The sequence below is a fragment of the Heterocephalus glaber genome, unplaced genomic scaffold (assembly GCF_053883595.1).
Source record: "Heterocephalus glaber isolate CG9 unplaced genomic scaffold, H.glaber_assembly_v1.0 deba00001454, whole genome shotgun sequence".
Taxonomy (NCBI): Eukaryota; Metazoa; Chordata; class Mammalia; order Rodentia; family Bathyergidae; genus Heterocephalus; species Heterocephalus glaber.
In genome coordinates this window covers 11,284,907-11,303,064 of record NW_028258303.1, presented here as the reverse complement: position 1 = coordinate 11,303,064, position 18,158 = coordinate 11,284,907, and the positions used below count along the sequence as shown (strand labels likewise).

Here is an 18,158-nt window from a genome sequence, read left to right as displayed (position 1 = left end):
CTTCATGTGTTTTACCCATTTGGAACAAGAGCTCAATCTTATGCAAAAACTTTATCCTCTCTCACCTCCTATCTTCATAAAGCTTGTTCAAAGGAATGGAGAGAAGAAAATGGGCCTGAATAATGTACAAACTAAAATAGAACAAAGGGAGAGCAGGTTATAATGCTTTTCTAAAGAGTATGACAGTAAGGTTCTCAAAAGAATGCAGCAAAGGGCTGAGGTGTAGCTCAGTGGAGCAGTGATTGTCTACCATGCTCAAAGTGGGAGGTCTGATACCCAGCACTGCAAAAAGAAAAAGAAAAGGCAAAGAAAAAAAGAACAGAGAAGAGCAGGAAATACCTTTCAAGATGGTGAATAGAGCCATCCCTTAGTTACCTTCTCCTCTCCTCATCATTAAATACTCATGTGAGAGAGGCCATACTGGGTTGCAGGAAAGTTCCAGCCCTAAGCTGAACTGACCTTTTCCCCTCTGAGTTTCAGCTCCTATCTGTGAAATGGAGATTTCTATCCCTGTGCACTCCAACTGAAAAATGTGAAAGTGACATTTCTGTGATACATTTTTTAAAAGAAAAGGATGAAACAAATACAGATTAATATTATTGCATGATTCACTTTCAAATCAATTTTGAGGCATACATCCTATGGCTGCTGCTTAAATTCTCAGGGTTAACATTATAAGCAAAAGATTTTAGGCAGCTAACTAGAAAACATTGGCTATATTTTCCTGAAATGGTTTTGTTTTTGGTTTTGTTTTGTTTTGGGGTTTTTTGGTACCGGGGATCGAACTCGGGTCCTTGTGCTTGCACAGCAGGCAGCGAAACCGCGGCAAAACCACTGAGCTAAATCCCCAGCCCCCTGAAATGGTTTTGATAAATCTAGTCAAAACCAGAAACATTTTACTTTCAAAATGTACAGCCATACTGTACACACATTTTTCAATTCAGTTGGCATGCTCTAATATTTAACAAAAATAAAAAATCACTAGATAACACAGAAAAGCTGCAAGATTGAGCTTTAAAAGGCAGGAGAAAAATATCTTCCTTTTGATTATACAAACTAGGGCCGGGGATTTAACTCAGTGGTTCCACCACCTGCCTCGCAAGCAGAAGGACCAGAGTTTGATCCCCAGTATCCCCCCCCAAAAAATATATATATATTTATTATACAAACTAGTGCATATTAGCAATTTCCTTTCCTATTTTAAGGTTTATTAGTGATTTTCTTATTGGAACAATCTCCATCCTCTCTAGATATAATTATTCAAGTATTTTAGCCCTTGCTCATCAGATCTATTGGTGGGAAAATATTCTCAAAGTATGGATATCGTGTTCATAAAGCAAGAAATCAAACAGATAAAAACATTTTTTAAATCTTCTTAAAATTAAAAAAATATCTAATAACAGAACCATTAGGTGTTTCCCTTTCTGAAAAATTCTTATGTTAAAGTGAGGTACTGAGGGGTGAAGCGCACACAGGTAATGGGGAAAAAATAAGAACCGAGATACATCATGTACAGGTACAAGCACCCAATGATAAATGTAAACATATTGTATACCTAAAATGTACCAATAAAAGAATTTAAGGAGAAAAAAAAAGTGAGGTATTGACGTTAGTTTGGGTTCCAAATAGCATATATAAAATCATTTCTATATAAGCTTCCTTACAAATAAACATACATTAAAATCCCTCATAGCTAGGCTGTTTCCTTTATACTCCCACCTTCCTAAGACTTTGAGAAACGTGATTGCTTTACATACCATCAGCAGACAGGTGGGCATGATTTGCAAAGGCTTTATCTATTTCTAGAAAAGCCAAGGTCAACACAGTTTCCAAGTTCTTCTCTTTAGGAAGCAAATCCCTTTGAAGAGAGGAAAGAGAGCCCCAAACAATCATTTTACTATCAGTGTCTCTCTTCATGATCACTCTATACAGCAGTCATTTCACACAATAGACTTCTTAAAAATTTACTTATTTGTTTGTTTGTTTGTTTGTTTGTGGTATTAGAATGGAACCTAGAGCTTCATGCATGTGATAAGCTTTTAAGGGTAGGAAAATCAAAGTCTGCCTGGGGACACAGTCCAGTGGTAAACTACTTGCCTAGCATCAATCAATCAATTAATCAATCAATTTTTTGAGGTACTGGGCATTAAATGCAAGGCCTTCCCAGGAGCTTGTCCCCATACTCTTTTTATATTTTATTTTGAGACAGGTTTGGTAAATTGCCAAGGCTGGGCTCAAACTTTTTATCCTCCTGCCTCAGTCTCCCAGAGTGCTACAGACACGTGACAAGTGCCTATTCTTAAAAGAATTAATTCTCACTACTACAACCCTGTGAGACCAAGAATTTCTTCATATTAAGTTAAACTACTGAACTATTCTAGGTAGTGTATGCCTGTAATCCCAGCACTCTGAGAGTCTAAAATAGGAGGATCCCAAGTCTAAATCCAAGATTAGCTTAGTGACTTAGTGAGACCCTGTCTCAGAGAAAGTTTTAAAAAGTCTGGGGCTGTAGCTCAGTGTGAAGGATCTGAGTTCAATCCCCAGTACTGCAAAAATTAAAAAATAAATAGGTTAAACTACTGAGTTATTTTGTGGCATGAGGTAAATGATACATAAATCAACTGATAAACAGTATAGCTAACTATACACTTAGAAAGATAAGAAGTAGTATATGGTCATAACTCTGTGATGTTTTCCCCCTCTTTTAATTCTAGCAATAGTGATTTTCAAAACAGCAATAATAATAGGAATACATAAAATTTTAAAGAGCCTCAAAACTCCCACATTAAATGCATTTTCTCCACACAGATGGCACTGTCCAAAGCTCTTTTCAAACAGTATTCAAAGCTATTCATACCACTTGAAAGAGTACCATCTATTGAAGCACTTATTACATACCCTGCACTAACAGGAGTAAATGTGCCTGATAGGTTATCTCATATATTTTATGCTAATTCATGGGAAATGGTCACAAATAAAGTACTGTACATTCTGGTCTATGCTTTCCTAGAGAGTTATTAAGACACACATTTCTGAAGTGGTACTAATTATGAGTAATAAATTGCATGCATAAACTACTGCTCATTCATAGGGTGGCAATGTGAAACTTCTCAAGTTACTTAGTTTACAATGGACATCTCAGCCAAAAGATAAAAGTTTAAACCGGAAACAAAGGGGAATTGTCAAATCAAAGGTGAAAGGCAAATGTACATACATAATACATTTCTCCATGTGGGTGTGGCAGAAATCTGCAGCTGCAGGTCCCCCATGTCCATCATACACTGCAAAGTACAGGACCTCCTCTGTCAGCTGAGCAAAGTCAAATCGATCTTCGTTATCTTTCCGTTTGCCAATATGGGAGGCACAGCCCACCTTTTCCAGGCTGATTTTGGGAATTGGCTTGCCATACTTAATGCTGGGTGGCAGTAGAATTGGCTCATCAAGGCGGTTATCCCAAATCCCAAAATTATCCCAGGTGGCTGGACGCCCACTACCATCAGGGTCATACCGAGAACATCTAGACTCTGAGGTGGAGCTGTGGCACACAGGAGTCACCCGCCTGTCATCCTGAAGCAAGCGAGAGCTTAGCAGTACTCTCCTTCTCACCTGGTTCCCACCACTTCTAACCAAAGTAATCAAGGCTGCAGCTGACATAACTCCACTCCAAAGGCCTCAGTAATGAGGGAAAAGTCAATGAACAATAATGAAATGTCTTCAAAAGAAATAATACAACTGCAAAGAGAGAGAGAGAGAGAGGCTCAGTCAATAATTCTGAATATAATTAGTAAATTATCAGACATTACAAAAAATGAAAGCCACAAAGAATCTGCCAGAAAAATATATATTTATGTTATGTATTGGGTAGGCACACTCAACAGACTACTTCTAAGAATAGTGAATTAGAAGTGACTCTACTTACCTACCCAATTTACACTATTTAAATTCTATAAAAATGTGATAGTACGCATGAAGGTAGAACATACTTAAAGTGCCTCTCAAACTTTAACCTGCAATCACTCCAGGGTCTTGATAAATGAAATAGCTTTTCTTTATTACTTATTTATTTTGATTCAATTGATATGAGATGGGGTACGAGGTGGGCCTGGGGATTCTGCTTTTCTAACCAGCTCCCTGGTGATAACAAAGCTAGCAGGTCACACTTTTGAGTAGCAGGAACACATATGCAAGTAACATTTTCCCCTTCTTTAATTCTATTGTTCCAAAGAAAAGGGCAAATATTAAAAACAGCAACGTCTCCTAAGAGAGAGAAATAAGAGAAAAAACAACTACGTAATAGACTGCTTATAATAATAGCTTGAGACTGCATTTCCTTGGAACTATTACTGTGCACACCTACTTAAGTGCACAGTTAAAGCCTGTCTTGGCATTACAGGGTATTACCAGGGGGAATTCTGACAGCCCTGAAGGAAGGCTGTCTCCGGTCATTTTCCAATATAAATGTTCTAAGCAGAAATGCATCTCCATAGTAATCTTTCTTTTTTTTCCTTCTTTTACTTTGATTACTTATACATTTTACAGTGCTGTAGACCAAACTCAGAGTGTCATGCATGCTTGCCAAACACTCTACCACTGAACTACATACATCACCAGTCGTTAGGTTGAAAGTTAAAAATTAACTGGAAAGGATGGCATAATGTTAAGATTTCATAATGCTGGTAGAGGGGCCAGACTTGGGTGTTATATTATTCTCAAATGAATTCACAATAAACAAAAATGAGCTTGGAAAAAACTCTTTCAGTCAAAAGGCACACACACACATGCATGCGCGCACACACACACACACACACACACACACACACCAGCTGGAGTGCACCTATGTGAAAATAAATTACAGATTTCAAGTAATCACTTGCAAGTAAATTTTTGGAAATCAGGTCAGCTGAGTATGGAGGGTGAAACAGTTAAAAAAATGAATGAGATTCCAAAGGATACCCTTTGATATTGTGATGATTAACGTGGTTGTCAACTTGACCGGACTGAGAAATGCCCAGAAAATGGTAACTTGACCTCTGGATGTGTCTGTGAAGAGTTTCCTGAGAGGATTGGCATGTGGATCCGTGAACTGAAGGAGGAAGACCTGCTCTGAATGTAGGAGGTACCATTCAAAAGGCTGGGGGCCCCCGGAACAAAAAGCAGATGAAGAGAGACCTCTCACACATGTCCAATCCCATTCTTCTTGAGCTGCTGCCATGGTCAGCTGACCTCAGACTCCAATTCTTCGTCATATCACTGACTCTCTGGGGGCTTGCAGCACTTCAGTCTCAGACTGGGACTGTATTCTTGGCCCCTCTGATTCTGAGGCTCCAGCTCCTTGGACTGAGCAGCTCTTGGCTACCCCAGCTATCCAGTCTGCAGATGGCCATTGTGGGACTATCTGGCCTCTGATCATGTAAGCCAATCTAATAAATCCCCTCTTATAGTTATATATTCTAATGTCCCTGTTCTTCTAGAAAACTCATACAGATTTTTAAAGCAATGTATAATATTTGAGTCCTGCCTTCACAGAATTTAAGATAAAGATGGCCACAAATCCATTAATGAATCACAAAAGATGTAGAAAATCATCCCTTCTTGGCATTTTGGCTAAGATTGTGCAATAAACACTGCAATTTGCTTCTTTTTATGACCTATTGAGGAAAGGAGAGAGACACAGTATCTCTGGTTATCAAAGAGAAGTTACAGATTCCACTATCGAAAGAAGTGTTTGATCCTTTGCTTCTGATTAAAGGTTACTGTGGGTTGGATGGAGTTTGCCCCACAAAAGTTCCTGTGTTAGTAGGTGGTCCCCAGTGTGGCAGTATTGAAGTGGTAGAATCCTTAAAAGGGGGGGCAATAGGGATTTCATAGATTAGTGGGTACCCCACCAGACGTGGTTAAGGGAGTTCTCTTGGGATTTGATTTAGTTCTCACCACAGAAAAATGTTAGGAAAGCCTGAGCCTGACCCCCGACATAATTCTTGGCCATGTGATCCTCTGGCCATGTGATCTCTCCCTCTAGGAAAGTTCTCCTGCCATGATGATGTCATCTGCCACAGGGTCCTACCAGAGCTGATGCCAGTGCAGTGTCCTTGAGCCTTTTCTTTATGAAGTTACCCAGACTGACAAACTTTGTTAAAGCAACCGAAAACAATAATTCAGAGGTCACATTTTATTCACCAGCAATAACAATATAGGTGACAACTCATGGAGAAATTTCAAACTATCATGCAATCTAGTAAATAGTAGAAGTACTAATTATTAATAGAGATAATTCCCAAAGCAGATTTATACCATATAGAAAAAAAAATAAAACTTTATCAATAAAAGCATCTATTAAAAACATACACAAGGGCCGGGGCTTTAGCTCAGCGGTTACGCTGCCTGCTGCGAAAGCTCAAGGACCCGAGTTTGATCCCCGGTGCCAAAAAAAACAAAAAACACACATACACACAAGAAGAATGCACCAATGTTATGTGAAGTACTGGTTTTTTGGCTTCAGTGTGAAGCCATCCATGCCATATTTAGCCTCGGCCTACTTGGCAGTCCTGTACCTAAAGAACAGTTGTAGAATTACAATCAAATGAATATCAAGGTTTTTCTGCAACTCTCTTAGGATATTCTTGTCCTTTTTTCCTCTTACTTATAACCCTCCCAATTTTTTAAAATGATAAAATGCAACTGCATTCTCATCAGAGTACATATATTCACTGGAAACATTATTTAAGAATAAAATAAAAGGGCAGCCCCACCCCCACCCGACGCTCTCAAAGATGTGGCGACCGGCCGGGTAAGACAAGACAAGCAGCTTGAAGCTCCTGAGGCAGCCGTCCCGGGCCACGCCCACGGCACGGCACGGTGACGTCTGCTTAGCCGCGCGGGCGCCTCCAACGCTCAGTCCCGTCCCGCCCCCCCCCCCGCCCCCTTCTGGCTTTTCTGCTACCTGATCCCACACTACAGAGGCACAGGAGATTATAAAGACCCTTGTCCTGATTGCCACAAGATAGAGCAGAAGTTAGTAACAGAAAGAGGCCTTCTGAGGCCCCTCAATGAAAACTGAAGCTCAGGAGAAAAGTAAAGAGAATCTCTGCAATAAAGGCACACCAGACCACTGTACTTGGTCTGCTGCTGGCTTGCTGAGACTCATTGACTTGTATATGCACAGGGATTCCTATGTTGCCTACTGTGACAACAGAGACATACCCTGAAGGAGGCCCATAATTTCTATTGCTATTTGCAAAAAAGGAAAAAAAATTTTTTCTTATTTTTAATTCTTAATTTTTACTTTTTTTCTACTCTTCAAAGTTTTCCTTTTCTTTTCTTTCTTTTATCTTTTCTTTCTCTCTCCCTCATTCTCTCACTGTCCCACATTGCCCCTCGTCTCCCCATTTGTTCCTTTCTGCACTGAATTCGGATTTCTCCCTTACTGTTGTTTCTTCTCTTTTACCTTCTCTTGATTATCATTAGGTTTACAGGAAAGTAAATTTGGTATCTAGCTTGCCTGTTGCTGTTAGGTGATTCTATTCACATCTTTGTTCTCTCATTCTGCCATTTTCTTTTGCCTTTACCAACTTCTTAGAGTTTGTGTGATCTTTCTGTGTCTTCTAGCCTCACCGCTAATCTTACCTGTTCTTTCTACCTGTCCCTCCCTCCCCAACTCCTTTTAGCTCCCCACCCCAAAGGGGAAAGATGCTATATTGAAGAATTTATTCATTATAAACTTACGTTGGGTTGGTCCTTGGTTTTTAATTTAACTCACATAGTTAAAAGTGATAGATTAATAACCACGACAAATTGTCATTTTCTAAGCTGTGCTTGATGCTATGGTATTGCTGACTATATCATTTGGGCTAACATGTTGTGATTGATCTAATTAGTTTTCCTTCCTGGTATAAGAAAAATATAATAGCTCCAGAGTCATTAGAGTCTCAAAACCCAAACACACGCCATATCTAGAAGACACCTCTGAAAAGCAATCATTCCACAAGGGTTTTAAACACAAGCAACAAAGACACCTACATTAAGCAATCTTGAAATATCAACCCAGGAATTAAACCAAGTACAGTACCAACAACAAAAATGAGAAGACACTTAAGCAAGGCACAAATGCAGGCTTCCATGCCACAAAAAGGAAATTCTGGGAGAAATGAGGTGGAAAACTCTGATAAGCAACCACTTAGACACCCTGAACTGATAGCACAGGAAGTAACAAAGCAGATGCATGAGGCTCTAGAAAATTTCAAAACAGAAATAATTTCCCAGATAAATACAGACATGGTGAGCAGAGTGAAAGACATGCTTAGAAGCTCTAGAACAGAAACAGATAAGAAAATAGATGAGATCAGAAACATGCTGGAAGCCATGAATGCCCAGCATAAGAAAGAAATGGAAAACATGATCGCCCAACATAAGAAAGAAATGGAATCCATGAAACAGATTCAAACAGATATTCAGGAGATTAAAAACTCCATTGAAAGCATGCAGAGCAGACTAAGAGAATCTGAAGACAGAATATCAGATAGAGAAGACAGGTTTACGGTTAAGGACCATGAAAACAGAGATTTCTTAAAGATAGTAAGGGACCATGAGAAATCAATCCAACAGCTGCTTGATGATTCAAAGAAGAATAACATAAGACTCGTAGGAGTCCATGAAAAAACAGGAGAAAGTACAATGGACATAAAAAAACTGTTCATAGAAATAATAGTAAATAACTTCCCAGACAGAGGTAGAGAGTTGGAAGTACAGATAAGTGAGGCATATAGAACTCTATCCAGCCATGACCAAAATAAATCTACACCTAGATATATAATAGTCAAGATCCCAGAAACCCAACAGAAGAACAAAATTCTACAGGCAGTTAGAAAAAAGAAAAAAATCACCTACAAAGGAAAGCCCATCAGAATCACGGCAGATTTCTCAACACAAACCCTCAAATCAAGGAGAGCCTGGAGTGAAGTATTTCAAGCCCTAAAAGAAAAAAACTTCCAACATAGACTGTTGTATCCAACAAAATTATCTTTCAAAATCGATGGGGAAATTAGGTACTTCCACGACAAAGAACACCTGAGAAATTTCATGAAAACCAAACCAGCATTCCAAACAATTTTAAGCAATATCCTAGAAAAAGACAATGAAGGTCACAACTCCATGAGGCCCAGCAGAGAGAAGGCACCACGCAAGGTAAGACACTAAAGCAAAAGGGGGAAAAATAAGAAAAGAGCCAACAACAGTAAAACATCATGACAAGGATGAGTCAATATCTATCAATTATAACTATCAATGTTAATGGCCTCAATTCACCAATCAAAAGAAATAGACTGGCAGAATGGATTAAGAAGCAAAACCCAATAATATGCTGTATACAAAAAACACACCTAACTCAAAAGGAAATCCATAGACTGAAAGTAAAAGGATGGAAAAGAGTTCTCCATGCAACAGGAATCCAGAAGAAAGCAGGCATAGCGATCTTATTTGCAGACAAAGTAGATTTCAAACCAAAACTAATTAAGAGAGACAAAGATGGTCACTACATCCTTGTGAAAGGAACAATCCAAGAGGAAGAGATGACAATCCTAAATATATATGCACCAAATACAAATGCCCCCAACTATACAAGACAAATATTAATGGACATGAAAAACCAAATAAGCACTAATACAATTGTAGTGGGGGACCTCAACACCCCTCTATCACAAATAGACAGATCAACTAGGAAAAAAATTAACAATGAAATTCTAGAACCAAACAAAGCTATTGAACAAATGGACTTAAAAGATGTTTACAGAGTGTTTCACCCCACAAAATCAGAATACACATTCTTTTCAGCTGCACATGGGTCATTCTCCAAAATAGATCACATGCTAGCTCACAGGACATATCTAAGTAAATGTAAAAGAATAGAAGTTATCACCTGTATATTATCAGACCATAGTGCAATACAATTGGAGATCAATAACATAAGAAACTGCAAAACACCCACAAACACATGGAAATTGAACAACACCCTCCTGAATAACCAATGGGTGACAGAGGAAATTGAAGAAGAAATCAGACAGTTTCTACAAGTAAATCAAAATGCCAGCACAACATATAGGAATCTGTGGAACACAATGAAAGCAGTTCTGTGCGGGAAATTCATAGCAGTGAATGCCCATATTAGGACAACAGAGAGAACTCAGTTAAATAACTTAATGCAGAATCTCAAGCTCCTAGAAAAAGAAGAGCATAACAAACCCAAAGCTTGTACAAGAAAGGAAATTATAAAGATCCGAGCAGAAATCAATGCAATGGAGACTAAGAGAACAATACAAAAAATCAATGAATCAAAGAGTTGATTTTTTGAAAGAGTAAATAAAATCAATAAAACTTTAGCCAACCTTATCAAAAAAAGAAAAGAAAAGTCACAAATACATGCAATTAAGAATGAAAAAGGCGAAGCCACAACAAATCCAGCAGAAATCCAGAGAATCATCAATACCTACTTTGAGAACCTGTACTCTAATAAAATGGAAAACACAGAAGAAATGGGCAGATTCCTAGATACATATGAATTGCCAAAATTAAATGAAAAAGATATAGAAATTCTAAACACCCCAATTACAATGAGTGAAATTGAAAATGTAATAAAACACTTACCAACAAAGAAAAGCCCAGGTCCTGATGGCTTCACTGCTGAATTCTACAAGATATTTAAAGATGAACTATCACCATTACCTTTAAACTCATCAAGGAAATTGAAAGGGAAGCAAGGCTTCCAAATTCATTCCTACAACCAAGTGTTACTTTGATTCCAAAACCAGGGAAAGACCCAACCCAAAAAGAGAACTACAGACCGATCTCTCTAATGAACATAGATGCAAAAATCCTCAACAAGATACTGGCAAACAGAATGCAGAGTGTCATCAAGAAGATCATACACCCTGACCAAGTCGGATTTATCCCAGGGATGCAAGGATGGTTCAATATCCATAAATCAATAAATGTAATACACTATATTAACAGAGTCAAGGACAAAAACCACATGATCATCTCAGTAGATGCAGAAAAAGCATTTGACAAAATCCAACACCCATTCATGATAAAAACACTACAGAAAATTGGAATAGGAGGTCTTTCGCTCAACCTGATTAAGGCTATCTATGAAAAACCAACAGCCAACATCATACTAAATGGTCAAAAACTTAAAACTTTCACACTAAAATTGGGAACAAGATAAGGATGCCCACTATTACCACTCCTGTTCAATATTGTTCTGGAAACATTAGCCATAGCAATTAGACAAGAGAAAGAAATAAAAGGAATAAAGATAGGAAAGGACGAAATGAAACTGTCATTATTTGCTGATGATATGATACTTTACATAGAAGACCCAAAAAACTCAGTCAAAAGTCTTCTTGACCTAATTGATAGATTCAGTAGAGTAGCTGGATACCAGGTTAACACTCAAAAAAACAATAGCCTTTTTTATATGCAAATAGCAGACCCATTGAGAGAGAAATTTGGAAATAATTCCTTTTACAATAGCATCTAAAAAAATGAATTATCTAGGAATCAACCTAACAAAGGAAGCAAAAGACCTCTACACTGAAAACTACAACACTCTGAAGAAGGAGATTGAAGAGGATATAAGAAAATGGAAAGATATCCCTTGTTCCTTGTTAGGAAGAACCAATATAGTGAAAATGGCCATACTTCCAAAACTACTTTATAGATTCAATGCAATGCCAATTGAAATTCCAACAGTATACTTCACAGAACTAGAGAAAACAATCCAAAAATTCATCTGGAAACAGAAGAAACCTAGAATAGCAAAAGTAATTCTAGGCAACAGAGATATGGCTGGGGGCATCACAATCCCCAACTTGAAACTATACTACAAAGCTACTGTGATAAAAACAGCATGGTACTGGCAAAGAAACAGACCCAAGGATCAGTGGAATAGATTAGAAGATGCAGAAACAACTCCAGACATACTCAGTCACTTCATCTTTGACAAAGGAGCCAACCATCCTCATTGAAGGAAAGATAGCCTATTTAATAAATGGTGTTGGAAAAACTAGATTTCAACCTGTCAGAAATTAAAACTAGACCCATACCTATCACTGCACACTAAACTAACATCGAAGTGGATTAAAGATCTAAATATTAAGACAGAAACACTAAACTTGCTGGAAGATAAGTTAGGTAGAACTGTTGATGACATTGGCATAGCAAAAGACTTTATGGACAAATCTTCAGTAGCACAGGACCTAGCACAAAGAATCAACAACTGGGATCTCATCATATTAAAATTCTTCTGCACTGCAAGAGAAACTACCGACAGAGCTAAGAGACAACCTACAATGTGGGAAGAAATATTTAGCAGCTGTAGCTCAGACAGAGGTCTACTATCAAGAATATATAAAGAACTGAAAAGAATCCAGACCTCTCAAATTCAAAGACCCAATTCAAAAATGGGCATCTGAAATGAACAGACATTTCTCAGACAAAGAAGTAAAATCAGCAAGTAAATATATGAAAAAATGTTCAACATCACTGGTCATTTGAGAGATGCACATGAAAACAACACTGAGATTCCACCTCACCCCACAAAGAATGGCTGCTAATTAAGAAATCAACCAATAACAAATGCTGGCTGGGGTTTGGAGAGAAAGGAACACTTCTCCATTGTTGGTGGGAATATAGATTGGTGCAACCACTGTGAAAGTCAGTATGGTGATACCTTAAAGAACTAGGACTACAGGTCCCATTTGACCCAGCTATTCCCCTACTGGGAATCTTCCCCAAAGAATTAAAAGAATCATACCACAGCGATATATGTGCACCTATGTTTATAGCAGCACAGTTTGTAATAGCTAAAGCTTGGAAACAGCCCAAGTGCCCATCAACTGGAAATTGGATAAAGAAGATGTGGTTTTTTTTTATAAAATTGAGTACTTCTCAGCCATAAAGAAAGAGAAACTAGAGACATTTATAGCTAAATGAATGCATATTGAGGCCATACTCTTAAGTGAAATAAATAGGACACACATGTGTAAATACCAAATAGTTTCTCTAATGTGAGAAATTGAAAGTGTAAATAAGGATGAAAATGATTAAAATGAATAACTGATAATTTGAAATAAGAAAAGGTCCAAGGGTTTGGGGATGGTGGAAGGGAAAGGGGAAAGAGAAGAAGGGAAAGAAAAAAATTATGAGAAAAAAAAAATGGAATCAAACTCTGTGTAGATAGGGAAGGGTGGAGGGGGTGAAGGGTGCACAGGTAATGGGAGAAAAAATAAAAACTAAGATGCATCATGTTCTGGTACAAACACCCAACAATAAATGTAAATGTATTTTATACCTAAAATGTACTAATAAATATATATATACTAAAAAAATAATAAAATAAAAGGCAAGTTGGTCAGTTTCTTAAAGCCTATGTAGATTGAAATCAATCATCAACTTGGCCTCATTCTTACATATTTCCTGCATAATTTTCTCAAAAATTCAATAAAATAGCTATAGAAAAACATCTACTTGAAGGTACATTATTGTCAGAGGTTAACTGTAAGTCAGATATGCAGCTGACTTACCAACACTACAAAGCTAGGTGAGCATCATATCAACTAGGCCAGCAAGAGACTTTCTTTCAGGAGTTTCAACTCTTTCTCCATCTGCAATAACACTAAATTATACTAATCCCTTCCAGATTCCTTGGGAAACCACTAAAAGGCAACCTTTGTTAAGTAACAACTTTAAACCAACACAAAGGCTGGGAGCATAGCTCAGTGGTAGAGCTAGGCTTAGCATGCACAAGGTCTTGAGTTCAATCCCCAGCACATACACACACACACACATACACACACACACACACACACACACACACACACACACACACAGAAAGCCAAGAATAAAGAAACAAACAGAAACACCCTACACATCAAGAAATGTCTCTTCCACAGCTTCAGACTTGGAAACTGACCTCATAAACTGCCTCACGGAAATAACTATGCACTGAACAACAGGCAAGGGGAGTAGAATTTGAGATGTGCAAAACAACAACCCCCTTCTTTTTTTTTTTTTTTGTACTGGGTATTGAATCCAGGAAATTCATGCTAAGCTACATCCTCAGCTTCTTTTCTATTTTTAATTTTGAGGCAGTGTCTCACTAAGTCACTAAATTGCCCAGGCTGATCTTCAACTTGTCATCCTCCTGCCCCAGCCTTCCAGACTGCTGGGATTCTAGATATGCACCACCATTCCCAGTTCAAAACTCTTTTTAAAAAATCAATGTTTTCTATAGCAAAGAGTGGAATACAGATTGTCAGACACCTAAGAATTCTCTTCATTCAGCAATTATGAATTGGGATAAGTTTATCATTTACCAACTAAAAAACAGTTACTTGACAATCTTTTTGAGTAGGCAGGGGAGAACTATATCAATCTTTTGATGGGAAATCAAGGCTAGTTTATTTTTAGAAACCATTTTAACAATTCAAGCTTTGGAAGCCAAGTCATCCAAAATAGTAAAAGAAGGAGTTCAACTTGAAGTCCCTCTGAATTACACAGAAGTATGTCAGAGCAAAAGTTAAAGAAACAAAAACCATAAGAACACATACACATGGGCCAGGGATTTAGCTCAGCGGTGCCACCTGCCTCGAAAGCAAAAGGTCCCAAGTTCAATCCCCGGTACAAAAAAAACCAAAACAACAAGAAGGCATACATATCATACTGGCAAAAATAAACTAAAGATTATGCTAAGCAAGAAAGTAAAGATGAACTATTGCATTCCTAGCTACACAATATATTGCATAATCAATCTAAAACATGTTAATGGTCACATACAAAAAGAAAAAAAACAGACAATCATCTACTTAGATTAAACTATTTTCCTTTTTATTTCCTCATTAAAACAAAAATGCATGGCTTCCCACTTGTGATGGTACATACCTGTAACTGCACCTCTCTGGAGGCTGAGGCTACTGGATCACAAGATTAAGGCCTCTCCAGCCAACTCAGGGAGACACTATTTCAAAATAAAAATTTTAGAAAGGGCTGGGGGTGTGTGACTCTGTGGTGGAGTGCTTGCCTAGCATGCACAAGGCCCTGGGTTTAATCCAAAGTATCTCCCCTTATAAAGCTATGGGTCACAATTTACTTTATGAATTAACCATATGAATTCTTAAAAATATGTTAAATGTGTGAGTACACACAATATCTTATATATTCTAGCTATTGTCAACACATAACTTCCTGAAAATATTTCTTTTTCCATCGTTTCCATAGTAATTAGTTTGACTAAGCCTTCCCCATCTTCCTCCTCAGTGTGATACTTTTTTTTTTTTTTGGTACCAGGGATTGAACTCGGGTCCTTGCACTTGCGGAGCAGGCAGTGGAACCACTGAGCTAAATCCCCGGCCCTCTCGGTGTGATACTTTAAGACTGAAATAGAATTGTGACTAGAGAACAAGATTGGCCCCCAGGTAAACAATTCTATTTCTTAAAAAAAATAAAAATAAAAATCTAACTGACAGTGGTACTCCACACAAGACCATCTGTGAAAAACACATATCCCAAGAGCAAATCTCAGGTCAAAACCATCAATAAGGGTAAGAAGTACATTTGGCTTCTATTAAACTTTTGTGTGTGTGGTGCAGGAGTTAGAATCCAGGGCATTGCAGATGCTAGGAAAGAGTTCTACTGACAAGCTGCACCCCCAGCTCAGCAATGGTAACTTTATGCACATATTTGATTTACAAGTAAAAGGAAATAGAAGTGAAGAAAAGCTATATATACAACTACAAAACTGCCATGCCAATTTTATTATTCTTTCATATTACTTGCCCTTTCTCATCCCTTGGTGGTATAACACCTTAGAGCTGCCCGTATTCATTTCTGGAAAAGGGAGAAGCTGCCTCTGACAGGATTTGGATTTGAGATAAAGTATTCTTGAGAGATGAAACCAGGTCAGAAGGGCAGTTTATTAAGCACATGACAAAATCACCCAGGAGTTGTAAAGATCAGTACTATGATAGCTGCTTAGATTTTATCCTTCTAGAAAAAAATATGAAAATTAAAATTTTAAATTATTTTAAAATTATTATTAAAAATGTATTAAAAATTGTATTTGTTCTATTATAAAGTGACAAATATCTTTCCACAATGGAAACACAGATAATGTTTAATATTCTTAAAACAAGATATTTTTTTTCTTTTTACTGACCTTTAGGGGGTAAAAAACCACTGCTTTCCAATAAACTAAAATAACAGACTTCCAGGACCCTATAGCCTTCTTTATCTTTTCTTATTTATAGCTAGAAGGAAAGAAAATTTACTAATCTACCTTAGGGAAAAAAGAAAACAATGAACAACAACAAAACTCCATCCCCTTAGGATGTGAACATAGGTTTAGATGTGCAAATAGAGAAAAAAAACATTGGAGCAGTATTACTCTTTCTGTAGATATCTTTTCAAACTAAAGACACAAATCACAGATCACATTCCAAGCCTGTAACTTTGTATCTGGGAAGAATTTTCCTTTCTTCTATATTACATCACCAGCACCTCCCACTCTTCCTTTTTATCTAAGATTCCAATGAAGGGAGGTGCCTGTATGATCAACAGAAAGTGACTAAGTTGCAAGAAAAAAATCCTTAGCTAGAACTCATGACCCTAAAACTATAACTAAGGTATTTTATTACACAGTGGTGGATCTGTTCTTAATTTCCGTACACTTCAACACACTTGCTCGCGTTTCGCTCCTTCCTGCTGTAGCAGCGGAACTAGAACACCACTAATCATGGCTGTTCTCAAGACCATTCTGATCTGTCGCTTGAGTAGCTCATTCTGAAACTGCTCAACAACCTCACTATTTCCTCTGTCCTGGCAAAAGGAGCAAAAACGAGGCCTTGCTACACATTTCCAGTTTGAAGCTAGGAAAGGCCAGAGGCTCTTAAGAGATTTCGTTTTCCCTGGCTGTCTCCACCCAGAGCCGCCTCTTTTGTCATCTCTCCTGAATTCGCAGCTACAAAGATTGGCACCCTCAGCCACTAGGCCTTGGTTTTCAATTCTCTCCTGGCAAAGCAAAACCCAAGTCGTCCGATCCAATCCAACCCGAGCTCTGCATCCTTCTCTCTACCGATCTCCAGAAAAGCTCTCCACTGGACAGGTCGAGATCCCGGGCTCTGTTTGCTGACCGTGACAGATGAGTGGCGCGTGTGACACTTGGCAGGAGAGCACCTTCCCGCCCGCGCAGCAGTGCAGAAGGCTGGATTCCCCCACACCATCCGCCTCCGGACACTGACTCCAGCCTCCTTCTGGGCGTTCGGATCCCGCTCTGTCACATGTGCTTCTCCTGGGCAGCAACACAGACCCTGTAGCATCCTCGCTTCCAGAGCCCCCCCGCAGCTCGGCACCCCCGGCCCTCCAGCCTGCAGTCAGGTTCAAGGCCGGGCGCGGTCCCAAGAGGCTGGAGAAACTAACGACCTTCCTCCAGCACCTTCCCAGGAAGTCTTCTCCCTTCACTCTCATTCCAGGTCGCCCATAAATAGCATCGCACACAGCCCACAGAAGTAAATGAACTGCCCTCTCCGGCGCTTACCTCTAGTGGTGGCTGTATTCCCAGGATTTTTAAATTAAGCTATCGGAGGGCGGGGAGGGGGTTCTCTTGGCCGGTAAATAAGACTGCCTTCCCCGTTGACTCCGATCTCCACAGCAAGCAACTAAAGCAGCCTCCGCCTCATCTCCAGGAAATTCTCGAAAAATTTAAACACGCTCCTGGGTAGATGGAGATGAGGCAAGGCTGATCCTGTTGACTGACTGCAGTTCTGGCCAATCGGCGCTCGGCGAAGCGGTGTGTCCACCCTCGATGGCATCCAATCACGGATCCCTAGAGGAACGAGCCTCCAGTTTTGCAATTTGACTCGGAGCTCAGGAACTGAATGGCGCGGGGCGACGTCAACCTGGACCAGTGGCAGCTCGAGGCGGCGTCCCGCCCTCGCTCTGAGGAGCTGAGGCCAAGGAGGGGGCGCGCCCAGGCGGTGGGCGGGGCCATCGGACCTGGTACCCTGCCAGTCGGCGAGGAGGGGGCGTGTCGCTTTGGGCCTGGGAGTGGTTGTGACAGCTAGGAAACCGAGAAGGGCACTTTGCTGGGCTTAGAGCTTGAAGGTATCGGCTTT

At 39.1% G+C, this 18,158-nt stretch overlaps 1 protein-coding gene across 3 annotated transcripts in view; it reads right to left on the bottom strand.

Annotated features, from left to right (window-relative positions):
* Ppm1k (protein phosphatase, Mg2+/Mn2+ dependent 1K) overlaps nucleotides 1–17,881 on the bottom strand; it is a 33,621-nt gene extending 15,740 nt beyond the window's left edge. The window contains exons 1-5 of one of the 3 annotated variants that reach the window (XM_087215838.1): nucleotides 17,582–17,881; nucleotides 17,178–17,335; nucleotides 14,932–15,007; nucleotides 3,215–3,732; nucleotides 1,758–1,858 (exon numbers count right to left, since the gene is read on the bottom strand). In XM_087215838.1, the coding sequence (XP_087071964.1) occupies nucleotides 1,758–1,858; nucleotides 3,215–3,654 (541 nt within the window). In that variant the 5' untranslated portion in view covers nucleotides 3,655–3,732; nucleotides 14,932–15,007; nucleotides 17,178–17,335; nucleotides 17,582–17,881. The remainder of the gene's footprint in view (nucleotides 1–1,757; nucleotides 1,859–3,214; nucleotides 3,733–14,931; nucleotides 15,008–17,177; nucleotides 17,336–17,581) is intronic. The other 2 variants (XM_004848056.3, XM_004848055.3) reach the window with 2 other exon arrangements.
* Nucleotides 17,882–18,158: the final 277 nt, after the last annotated feature.